Here is a 13,140-nt window from a genome sequence, read left to right as displayed (position 1 = left end):
CAGGTTTCCAGAGGGGCAGAGACAGGTCTACATACCTTTGTCACATTATGGCTGGCTAGAGCTACCAACATATTACATTTCCTCATCCAGCTAGAACTCTGCTCTTCCTTTTGACACGGTCAATCACCCGTTCCTCCTTGCATCCTCTCTGACCTTGGGACTGCCCTCAGGTGGTTTGAGTCCTAACCTTTGGGCATATCCTACCGTGTGTTCTGACGAGGAAAGATGTCAATGGTGTATCAGGCAAGCATGGCAGGGGGTGCCCCAAGGACTGGTGCTGGGCCTACTCTTCTCTCTATACATTCCCACTCTAAGCTCTAACATTATGTTTCGTTGCTTCTGTTATCAGTGCTATGCTGATGATATGCACCTCCACCTGTCATTCCCTTCAGAGGACCATACAGTAGCCTCTAAAATCTCTGCATGTTTCACTGACACTGGAACCTGAATGAAGGAACACCATCTCCAGCTCAGCATGGTGAAGGCAGAGCTTCTTGTTAAGCACCCCATCTGTGTTCAGCTCAGCTCATTATCACTAACACCAGTCAAGTCAATGTGCAACCTTGGGATTGTGATTGATGATGAACTGTACTTCACTGACCCTCTTCTGATGATCTCTCAGTCTTGCACATTCACTCTGTACAACATCTGCAAGATCAGACTGTATCTGAAAGTATGCAGCCTAACTCCTTGCCCAGGCTTTGGACTTACTATGTCTGAACTACTGCAACTCTGCTGCCAGGGATACAGGGATGTGTCACCAAGTCACTGAAGATGCTTCAAAATACAGCAGCACATTTGGTGTTCAACCACCTGAGGGACGCATAAGTCACTTGTCTTTTCAGATTACTACATTGGCTCCCTTTAACTGTAAGTTCAGATCCTTGATGGTTGCTTACAGAGTACTCAACAGGTCAGCACTCATATTTATCGAGACTCTTGTTTGGCCCTATGATCCTTCCTGACCACTCAGATCCACTGGCATCAAATCTCAATTCAAACTCTTTTCATGCTCTGCTCCCAGCTGATAGAATAAGCTGCCCACCCCCCATTAAAATTCCGACCCCTTCAATGTGTTTAAAGACTCTCTTTTTTGGTGAATTTCTTTGTAACTTACTTGTATTTTGTTCTGAGTCCTTTACCTGCAGTGATCAATTTTGTAACCTTGTCCAGTAACACTTGTTCCCAAACAGACGCCGAAACTGATGTTTACTCGATTATGTTGAACTCTTTTGCAAGTTGCTTTGGATAAAGACATCTACTAACCAAATAAATGTAAAAATAAACAGAGCCTATCCCAGTAACACTGGGCATAGGATAGAAACCACCCAGAACGAGGTAAGAGTTAATCAAAGTATTACATATGAGCTTTTTAACCACGATCCTCCATTCTTAACTTAAAACATGAAAATCATTCAAAGTGTTTTCATGATTGAGTGCACAAGCTTTTAAATTATTATAGACCTGGAGATCTATTGGCTCATCCAATATAAAGCCAGAAATGTCCATGAACAGGTAGCCTGATGGCGCAGTAATGGCAGTGCTACCTTGCAACAAAAAGTCTGGGGATTACATCCCAGGACCTCCATACATAGAGTTTGCATCTTTTCCCTGTGGATGTCCTTAAGGTACTACAGAGTTCAAAAATGTAGGTTAGGTGTATTGATGATGTTAAGTTGACTTTAGTGAGTGTGTGTGTGTGTACTGTATGTTCACCCTGTGATGGACTGACATCATGTCCATGGATTGTTTCTGCTTTGCGCTCTGTGCTTGCTGGGATACGTTCTTGAAACCTGCCCTGGGTAAAGCGGCTTACGAAGAAGGATGGATGTTTATGAACTGGTGTTTTCATTATTTAGATAGTCTCGTACACAATGATTTGTGTCATTGTCTCCAAAGTCGGCGATGTTCACTCGTATTTTTTTTTCTGGGTAAAGTGTGCACACAAAGTTAACTGGCGACTCTGTATTCTAACAGTGTGATAGTGGGCGCTGAAGTCTCTTGAGACTGAACCACGTCCTTTGTTAGTGAGAGCTGGAGTGTTTTTTTTTTTTTACCGTGTGGCGCACATGACGATGTCTGTCGGATGTCAGAATAAGGACAGATAGACACATAGATAGATACGGTATGTGGAGAACGACGATGAAAGTCCCCAGGAATTTAAAAATGCGTTGTATTTAATGTCCGAGTCGCTGAGGGTGACCATACATACATGTATATTAAAACTATACAGTACGATTATTTAGTGGAATTTGCTATTTTCTATTTCATTGACACCGTAGCGGTGTTATGTGGGGTGCAGCCGAGTCAGGCATACACGAAAGCCGATTTTCTAAAAAAAGTATTTGCTTAAAGTAGTAATAGTAAAAAAAAATACTATGCGGGAATAAAAATGCCGAGAATGCTATTCACAGAAAAGGGACGAAAATACAGCTACTTTGACTAAAACAGTTTCAATGAAGTGAATGCGGATAAATCTATAATTATTCCAGATCAGAAACATTTATGTCATATTCAAAAGAATTTATTTTTAAACTAATATAGTAAAGTATAATAAAGAAAAGAATATACAATAAAACATAATGTTTCAATTGTTCTATGAAATGTTCCATGATGAAAAAGACAGACTTACTCACATTCAAACACTGCGGTATGTGTAACTTTTGCCACCTGCTGCAGCTCACTTGATCCTTCGGCTAGGCGAGCGCGCGCTCTATTTGTTGCTGTTTATCCCGCTGTTTCTATAGCGGGAAACAACGCGTTGCTATGGACCGTGCAACCTGGAGACGTTTCCTCAGCCGATAACAAATGGTTCCGGCCTTCAGCCCGCTCGCTTTATTGAAATGTATTATATAGCCGTAGAGATATTCATAATTGAACAAATAATATATAAAGAAAAACACCAAGAGAAGCTACAAGTCGTTTAAGAACTGAATAAGTTACTCTATGGTGCTTTCAAAGTGACAAATGCAAAGTTAGGTTGAAACTTCTAACACTTGATATCTTCAGAAAAAAATGGTTACTCTAATATTCTTTCGCCACCATTTACGTGAACAAAGAATTAATAGAACACAAACATCTGAGCAAAACGACAAGTTAATAGTAAAAAGTGGTATCTGAGTATACAGTAAAAAATGTTTTTCCCCTTCGTGGTTTTCTTAATTACTTTAAAACTCTTGACCCTGAGTGATTAGTGTCGCTATATAAAACGAAAATACGATTGGGCGCAACAGAAGCCAGCTTCACCTTAGCGGGTATCTACATTCGCACGGTTGCATTTATAATCAGCAATTAACCTAACGAGGTGGTGTCTGCGATGTTGGGGTGAAGGGGCAAATCGGAGAACAAGCCCACGGTGACACTGGGAGAACGTGACACGTGACACAGACCGCCACCAGGTGCCAAATTCGAAATCCGCGTGGCACCTACGGTAGGGACAGACGGCGTATTCACAGCCGCGTCCTTATCCGTAGTCCAGAAAACGACTATTGTGTCTTGAAAGGCGGCTCCTGAGTTATGCCTGTGTAATTATTACGCCGAGGTTGTAGGCTACTGGTCTTTATGAAACGCTACCAAAAGTGCAATTCACAGTGGACAAATACCGCCCGGACTTGGCTTAAGTTGAACATATCTGGTCCTCGAATTCTGCCGTGCATGGCTTCCTCTTTCGTTTTACTGACCTGGACGTCTTGTGACTCCGAACTCAAATACTTTAAAGGCACCGACGGCTCACGTTAAGGCTTCCCATTTAAGAAGAAGCTTTAGAAGTTGTGACCCGTGAATGCTGGTAATGTATAAAAAATTATACAAGTCTGTTGACAACAAAAAGGTAAGATACAGCATCTAGCAAATAGACAGGTGTGGTCGGAGTGTTTGTTTAGTGTTCACCGTATTCGTATAAAAGCTTTTTGGAATAACCCTACAGCCACGTATTCCTAATAAAAGGTCTTAGAATTAAGCTTTGTAGTCAGATAAAAGCCATATTTTCTTGTTTAGTATTGAATGCCACTTCTTTATTAATATTGCAAACTCCGGATGCACAAGGCTCGAAAAGACGGGAGAAGGAGCAACAATTACCCTTTATTGTTTGTTTCTCATTTACAATATAAACATACACGTGTATAATAGAATGCATGCATACATCATTACAATATATTAAAATAAAATATTATATTTATTATTTCACAAAAAAAAAGGAAACACACAAGCGAAACACATTTTTCTTAGATGAGGATGTCTTGAACAAACGTGCATTAATAGAATGCGAAGTAGGAATCGCTAAAAATGAACATCGACATCATCCCCAGGATTTATTGCAGTACAATACAATAGCATATTTCTGTGGCACAATATTTACACGACATGGACGGGAGCAGGAAATCAAGAACGAAAAGTATGCGCGCTGACAGAAAGCTGTGACAATGGTGACGGTATACTTTAAAAGGAAAATGATAAAATATGACTCGAATGATCTGCCCGTTGTTTTAAATAGATACAATATGTTACAATCAATTTATGACTAATTACATTTTATACAGTATAAAACGATGCCAATAACGTTATTATCATAAAAAATATTTTCTTCAAATGGCTAGTATTTTCATAAATCGTAATATTGCAGTAATTTTTAATGTTACAATTTTCTATGGTTAATTCTATAAATAAAAAACGTTCAACACCCGAAGGACCACAATAGTATAGATGACAGCGGAACGCTAAAATAGAACACCACCCGATGTACATTTTGAATAATATAAAATTATATATATATTATTATTATTATATATAATAATAATAATAATAATAACATGTCTTTAAATGCTGTCATTAAACTATATCTTAGCATAGATCGATTTCCAGTAGTCTTATATCTCGCATCAACTGTCAAAAAAGGTTGATTTGGTATAAAAGAAGATATTAGAGAAAACTTTAAAAATAATGAGGGAAAATAAACGTTCCCCAGTTGTATAATAAATCCATTTGTGTTGAGTTGAACGCATAGTTTGGTCGTGTCCAGATTCCACTGGATACCACAGCAAGCGCATTGAGTTGGCAATCTAACAGCAGGTTGTTGAGCTGTATGGAGTCAAGTCATTTACCCTCAGTGAGGAGCGCTATACAAAAATAACTTGAATTAAAGTGCATTGAATGAATCGTTTTTTTCTGCCACTTCTCAAAGACATGTAGGCTAGGCCGATTGACGTTTCCAAATTGATCTTGCGCTTTGAGCCCTGGGTTCAAGAGACATCCTCTCCAGCACTGGCTTTGCCTTTCGTCCACTGCTGGGGTTGGCGTTCCGGGGACGAAGTGAGTTTAATAACTGGATATTTGGATCGATACTGACTCGTTTGTTATGTGCGTCATTTTATTTTACTTTGTAACAGGAATGGCGGTGCGTGGGTTTCATGGTCATGTAGTACACACATGCGTAAAGCGCTCGTCGTTTGCCTGATAATGGCGGCTTTTTTCGCCTGTCTATTCTAAAATCGAACAATTACCAAACTACTTTACAGTCCCCTAACCTATCGACCTATAAACCATTTTTGGTTTTCCAAATTCCATCCACATGAACGTTCCAGAAAGAACTTTGATTATTTAGATCTGTAACGGGCTCCATACAGTAAATAACTAAAAGATTTGTTAAAGACCAGTGGCTCGTGATTTTAAAAGGACTTTTGCTGCCTACGTACAGTAGGAAACAAAGTCCATGTGTCCTTAATCTGTCCGTCTATAGGTAACCCAGATGTCAGGTTTCATCTATATATTTGGAGGTTTTTCAAACCACAAAGAACCGACATTCTGCAGCAAACCTTCCCAAAACGAAATGGCACATTGTTAAACAATAGTTCAGCGAGGAACCTACAACCCAGTAAATAACATAAAATACCATTAAAGCGCAATTATTTTTAAGAGTGACATTCATTCACTTGTCATGGACAGGCACCCGTTTAGGTTTCAGAAATAGATGGATGAAAGCGTTTATATTATAATTCTGTCCAGAAATGAGAACATCAGAACAATCACAAGAATAGGCCATTCAGTCCAGCAGCTCGATAGTCCTATCCACATTTTCTTACAAAATAACATCAAGTCTAATTTTGAAGGACGCTGAAGTTATATGTCTACTACATATGGTTATCTGAGGGAAGAAAAAAAATGTAAGGTCTGACGGATGGCCGGGGCCCATGCCTGGCCGGGACGCCCCTTCACCACATCTGCCAAGGGTACAAGGGTGAAAAGCCCAGTATCTCCCCATGGGCGCTAGAGGCGGTGCCTTGGACTCCCCCAGGGCTTCATGGGAGTTGGAGTTCTGTATAGCTCAGTGGGGTTCCGCAGGCGCTCCAGGGGGTGCTGCAGCAGGAGTTGCTGGCCCCTTTTGGGCACTGGTTTCACCTTACCCGGGTACCCAATAAAAGGGAGATAGCGACCACCACTCAGCGAGCAGAGTCGGGTAGGGAGACGACAAAGCTTGCTGAGGTGGAGGTGAGGTAGTCGAAGAGAGAGAATGTGCTTGGTGTTATTGTGGTACTGTGCTTGGGACAGTGTTGTGGCCGGAGGAATTACGGGGAAGACGTGCCCCTATAGCTGAAGAAAAATAAACAGTTTGTTTTATTTTACCCGTGTCAGCCTATGTCGGGTCAGACGCTATATAGCGCAAAGGCTTGTGCGAAATTTACCCCTAAAAAGTTTCCAGCATTGTCCTCGTGTTCTTGATGAACTCATTTTAAGTGACAGTCTCGATAAACTGTAATAATTCCCTTCATACTTTTCAACGCTTCTGTCTTGTCTTCTTTTAATCTCATTTTGCTTAAATTTATAAAAAGGGGCAGCTATTTGAATCTTTCCTCATGATTCATTCCCTGAAAGCCTGGAATCAGCCTGGTTTTTCTAGCACTGCTATGTCTTTTTTGTAGCTCGGAGACCAAAATTGCACACAGGACTCTAGATGAGGTCTAACCAGTGCCTTACACAGCTTGGGCTTGTGACCTCTTTGGACTTCCCTGCTCGTGCCACATAACCTAACATCGTGCTATATAACCTAAAAATAGACTATTATATCAACGTATATTTAACTTTTTTGGGAAAAAATATATATAATAAGCATCGTGAACGTCAACAGTGAAGTTTAAAAACGAAAAAATGCAGAACAGAAGAAAATGGTGCGATGCTTTCCGTATCTTACGGAGAAATAAAAACGGACGTTGCTGCTCATTACTGAAACTGCGGAAATAGGAATTAAGGCAAGCCATTTCATTAAAAAGAATCAAGTTAAACAGTAGAGACTAAGCTCGAATGGAGAAACCTATAAGAAAACTTGTCCAGTCACTGCAGGACCAAAAACCCCGTTGTGTTCACAGATACCCAAAAATAATATCGCGTAGAGGACCTGAATTTTTTAAGCGCTGTTCACCATGACTCATGCTTTTGACAGAAAGGAAGTCAGACAGAGAGGTAAGCGCTGTCCATCTGACCCCTTTATTTAATAAACCCCTACTGTATACCTGAGACTGCATCTTTAGCCTCTCGTCTTTCTATTGTTCTATCTAAGATTGTCACTCACTCTTAAACGTTGTCCCGGCGTCCTAACCTGGGTTGGCTCCTACTTTGGAATATGTGCCGTGTTTCCGCCATCATGTACTGGGAAAGGTGAGGGTTGAGGGGGATTAAAGGGATGGATGGAAAAAAGTGCAGACTTATTGCGAAAATGAGTTGTTGAAGTAAGAAATTATGCACATAAATATAATTAGTTTAGAACATTTCATATTAGTAATAGCGCATACAGGGAAATATTTCACTTATAAATAATGTAAAATTGATTCAGAACAGTGTTGTAATGTCTTAGCTATAAGGTATTTAATGCACACGTTTCATTGAAGTCAGTGTCTCTGCAGCTCCCGTTGTGCGTTTGGGGACGTCATTCTCAGCGATCTTCCTAAAAGAGCCCTCTTATTTGCAACGTCTTTTTTCAGTGTGTTCCCTTTATAAAACTGTTGTCAGCTCACGCACTACAAGAACGGGGAGACAATGAGCAATGTGCACCACCGCTGAAATCATTTAAAGCACATCACAACCTGTGTCCACTTCCGTGCATCACAGCCTCAGTACGATCGGCTCTCTCTGCTCCCATACTGGACGCAGCCGTGCTTTCGACGCGCAGGCAGGCCTGCAGATGTTTGATGTGCTTTATGGCGGCCCGCAGTGTTTCAACTTTGCTGAGTCTCTTCTGCGCGTACTCCTGGGGCAGGTGCTGCCGGAGTTTCTCGTAGCCTTCGTTCACGAACTTGACTCTCTGTCTCTCCCTTTCGTTTCTTTTGCGGATGAACGCCGGTTCGTGCTGGGAGTCGTAATGGCCAAAATTCGGAGCAGACACCGGATAGAAAAACGCGTTTTCGTAGCAGTCGCCGTACAGGCACTCTGTGTAGGGGTAATGATGCTCTGTGCGCTGGCCGTGGACGGGGAACGTGGAAAACTCGTCCATGTAGTTCACCGGCCTCTCAAAAGCTTGCAAAATGCCAGAAGAACTGGACGGTGCCGGCTGGGAAAGATTGACGCCGGCAAGAGGAACGGGTGTCAGGGTGCAAAGGCCGTAATTGTCCGTTTCCATTTTCTGCCAGCCTGCAGGAGAGTAAAATGTATATCTTAAGGTATTGTATAGTTCATTTTCACTTGTTTACGAATACAAAACACCCACAACATACTAGTTCAGGTTATACTGGTTCTGCATAAGTTAGTGAATGTATTATTTACTACGAGTATTTATCTTTACGGTTTTATAACAATTGTGTTATTTGAGGTATTAGTATAGGCTATGTAAAATTAAACAATTTTCCAGATCAGTTTTTCCAATTTAGGTTCACGGCTTACCAAACCCCAGCTCAGTATCGTCGACCTAAAGGCTGTTCACCACTAGCTGACCAGTTCATCTCCTGACATAACTGAATAACCATTAAGTTATTAAACCTTCAACGCCCATTGTTGAAAAATCAAACTCGGGTTATTTTAGTGTTGAGGCAGCAGTGCGCCTGTGATATAAAGTATAAAGTTTAATCCAGTTTGGGTTCTGGGTTGAGGACGGAGCTTATTTCGAAATTGCGGGAGAAAGCAGGTACGGCTACTGATGGTCCACAAACACACACTCGGACAGGGTCCAATTTGGATGGGGAATTCATCTAACCTGTACGTTTCTGTGGTGTGGAGGAAAATGTACGGGGACACGGGGAGAACTTTAAGGATTCAGGCAAAGATCTACACTCTGAAAACGGTTCTTTAATGGTACTTAACTGGGTTGTCTGGTTTCTCGTTGAACCACTGCTGGCCAAAGGGCATTTACTTTCCACAAACGGTTATATGCATTTGAAATTGGCATTTTGAGCTTTGAAAAAGTTCATAATACGTGGACAAACAGAACTATTTACTGTATAATGGGCTATCTAAGTGGATATTTGCAGATCAAGAAGTTAGCCTTTGTTATTTTATCAACTAGTGGCTTTAAAATCGGGAATCCACGATCAGTTCTTTTAACATGTTACGAAAAACGAAGTGTTTTTTTTTTTCCGTGGGAACCAAAGATTGTTCCTCTCTGACGAAAAGCTCTTGCACTTTTATTTTTAATAATAGCGCACGAATTCGAATTCATAAGGTATGAATCTGTGTGGCAACAGCCGTGTAATACTGTTAATAGTAATGAAAACAGTTCTTATCCCTAATTGTCACCCCTGCTGATCGTTTTTTTTTTTCCTCATTGCGCCTTTTCAGTCTTAAAAATGATTCATGCAGATCAGTAGCGTAGCTTGCTGAAGGCCCCTGTGCAGCGCCGCGAGGTGGGACCCTCCTGTCTAGCATAACTGCTGGTAGTTTCTTTGCAACCAGGTCTTAGTGGCCGACTGGGCAGTGGCGTCCGCGACCGCGTCACTATCAGATCACATGCTGGTGACAAACAAACCGGCTCTCCAAATGGAATTTGTAATAACTTTTTAAATCACTTTATTAAAGCAGTTCTAAGTTAGCAAAAATAAAACAAATTGTGGGAATGGAATGTGGGAGGTGTGGGTAGTAGTTGTATATAAATATACTGTTATGTAAAATGTGGACCCGCTTACCGGCGCAGTGGTAGCGCTGCTGCCTCGCAGTTAGGAGAGCCGGTTTTACTTCCCGGGTCCTCCCTGCGTGGAGTTTGCATGTTCTCCCCGTTTCTGCATGGGTGTCCACCGGCTACTCCGGTTTCCTCCCACAGTCCAAAGACATAAAGGTTAGGAGCAATGGCGATTCTAAATTGACCCAAGTGTAGCATGTGGTGGGGTATGGGGGCGTGTGTGCGACCTGCCCGGGGTTTGTTTCCGACCTTGTGCCCCGTGTTGGCTGGCATCGCTTACTTTTCCAAGTACTGTTCAGTGCTATAAAATGAAGCAATTTCAATTTGTACCCAATCAAAACGACAACACCGGCTGACAGGATACTACTACACAATTGACCTGTTTTACACAAGTTCTGAGAAAATGAACATCATAAAGTGGCGACGCTCACAAATCCTCACAGTAGTGGCACAAATGCACACTAAGCCATACCATTAACACAATAAAACATTACAGATATGTCCATCCATCCTTCATCCAACCCACTATATCCTAAATACAGGGTATCGGGGTCTGCTGGAGCCAATCCCAGCCAACACAGGGCGCAAGGCAGAAAACAAACCACGGGCAGGGCGCCAGCCCACAGCAGGGCTACAGACATGTTAAACTGTTAAATCTTACAAAAATGGTACTGACTGACAAGTCACAAATCATATTACTTATAATATCACTAGTACCTTAAAATACTCGCTTGCGTGTCTTTTGTCGCGCAGAAGTCTCAACGATGTTTCACACGAGTAGTCTGGCATGCTCGTTTTCGATTGAGAATACATCTAAGCCACTAAGTCTGTCTTGCGACATGGTGCTTATGAGGTAGGTTTTGATGAGTTTTAACTTGGAGAACGATCGTTCACATGCAGCAACAGTCACTGGTATGGTCAACATTAACCTGTGAGCCGTGAAAAAGTCACTGGAATTAGACGATAGAGCACTGTGATCAATCAGCAACAGTTCAGCTACTTCGAAAACAGTCGACTTGGTTGACAGGATGGATTGAAAAGATGCACGAAATTACAACAATTGAGCGGAAATGTCGGTGCTATAGCGTTCAACGAGAAGAGCGGCAGCAGCATACAATTCGTCGTCAGCCTTCGAGGTTAGAGTTGATGGTAACAAGACATTGAATGTTGAAGCCACTACACCGAGACAGTGAAACCGTTGTTTTAGTTATTAATTAAAAAAAATATATGCAGCCCCGAGTGGTGCCCCCAAGCTCGTAGGCCCTTGTAATTTGCACAATATGAACAATCCATTGCCCCATAGATGCAGATGCTTACCAGTAAAGTGACGCGGTGAAGAATGCGAACAGTAAAACCTTTTTGCACCATCTGCTCTGAAAGCGATGTGACGTGATGTTTGACAATATTTTTGTTAAAGTGTTGCAACTGTAAAGCAATTACATTTAACACATATTTGCATAAGAGCCCACGATGTCTCAGATGCATATTGCTATCAAAACAGGGCGGCCACTGCGGACTACTTTGCGCGTGCGGGCCTACGACGCTGTTAAGACGGGCGTGGTGCCATGTGGACAGAGTCCGGCCTGATGTGCCCTTACCTTGGCACCTCCAGATTTGTCCCTTTCCAGTTTGCAGTTTACAAATCAAAGTAACAATCACAAGTTAACATAGTTCAATTGCATAAATGAACTGACCTATTCTATTTCGCAAATAACCAAAAACCTGTCGATTAAAACCAAACAATGCCTCACGCTAGAGCTTTAGCAGCCATCTTACAATCAGATTTTACGGACAAATTTTGTTTATCAAAATGATTACCTCCCAGACCTTTACTCAAATTCAGTGCGTTTTGTTTTAATAAATACATTATTTAAAAATTCCCTTACACAGTATATGTAATAATTAAAATAAATTGTAATGCTGCCATAGTCATAAGACAGCAGGACCTCTCTCCAACAATTTATCTTATTCGACAGGTCTTTAATTTTCCTATTGTAAGAGTTTTTATTTTATTTTCACACCCCGATGAGGTTTGTTCAGCTTTCAAATTTTTTTTTAAATATATTTATTTACTGACTATTCCTTTAAATAGGCTGCTCTTGTTTAAATATCTTGGTTGCTTATATCATTACACAGGCTAGATTTGCGTCTCTCATTCCTTGTCGTTTTATTTTCTCTTTTTTAGTTGTTGCTATCAGAAGAAAGCGAGGACCGCAAAATCTTCAGAAAAAGTCAGTTAGCTGTGTACTTTATGAAAGGTGTAGTACAAAAGATGAATTATACGTGAAAACAGTGAAAAAAGATAATTGTATGTCCTTTCCGATAAAGACTCTTTTTAGCCTAAAACCTACTTGTAAAGTAGAATGAAACGTGTCATTGCGGGGGTTTTATTCACATTCGTTATATTTATAGCGCCTTTCAGATTTCTAAACTTTATTTGCCCTATCTTGTTATGAATTGTTCTCTGCACTCTGGTTTTGCCCCCCAGTCATTTTTAACATGCTGTTATTCATCCCCCGTTGAAAAAAAAATAATTTAGATCACTCCATTGTAAAAAAAAAAAAAAAAACAAACTATAGGCCCATCTCAAAACTTCAGTTCTTTTGATAAAATCTAGAATATGGTGTTATGCAACAACTGGCCACCTTTCTTGAGACAACAAAACATCTTTGACCTTTTCCAATCTGGGTTTCTAAAGAACCATTCGTCAGTGGCCGCCCTACCAAAGTCTCAAATGACTTACCAATGGCTGCAGATTCTGGCAAGTGCTCTGTACTGGTATTGTTGACTATAAGATCCTTTAAGGCAGGTTGTCCCACTCTGTAGGTATCACTGGCTCAGCTTTAACCTGCATTTCGCCAGTCAGTGCTTTACTGTCTTGTGAGGTGCCTCAAAGTTCTGTCCGTTTTTCATTATATACCCATCGATTATTTTGAGGATATTTCTTATCATTTCTATGCCGATGACTTCCAGCTCGCTTGTTCTTTTACGAGCAAACAACGATACAAGTTCGCTTTTCTTGTTGACTGTATGACGGAGCTAAATAA

General features: G+C 41.1%; 2 protein-coding genes across 2 annotated transcripts in view; both read right to left on the bottom strand.

The window, feature by feature from the left end:
• The window catches only part of c1h11orf16 (chromosome 1 C11orf16 homolog), a 32,405-nt gene extending 29,698 nt beyond the window's left edge, over positions 1-2,707 (bottom strand). Inside the window, exon 1 of the mRNA XM_039748290.1 lies at positions 2,637-2,707. The gene's annotated coding sequence lies outside the window, so the exon portion shown is untranslated. The remainder of the gene's footprint in view (positions 1-2,636) is intronic.
• Positions 2,708-6,741: 4,034 nt separating this feature from the next.
• On the bottom strand, positions 6,742-11,468 carry LOC120525752 (achaete-scute homolog 3-like). The gene is made up of 2 exons (XM_039748327.1): positions 11,411-11,468; positions 6,742-8,616 (listed from the first exon to the last, which is right to left on the bottom strand). The coding sequence occupies exon 2, from the start codon at positions 8,603-8,605 to the stop codon at positions 8,066-8,068; it is 540 nt and encodes a 179-aa protein (XP_039604261.1). The 5' UTR covers positions 8,606-8,616; positions 11,411-11,468; the 3' UTR covers positions 6,742-8,065.
• Positions 11,469-13,140: the final 1,672 nt, after the last annotated feature.

Source organism: Polypterus senegalus, chromosome 1 (genome assembly GCF_016835505.1).
Source record: "Polypterus senegalus isolate Bchr_013 chromosome 1, ASM1683550v1, whole genome shotgun sequence".
NCBI classification, from domain to species: domain Eukaryota; kingdom Metazoa; phylum Chordata; class Cladistia; order Polypteriformes; family Polypteridae; genus Polypterus; species Polypterus senegalus.
The sequence above is the reverse complement of the archived record's forward strand: the minus strand, read 5'-3'. Positions and strand labels throughout refer to the sequence as shown.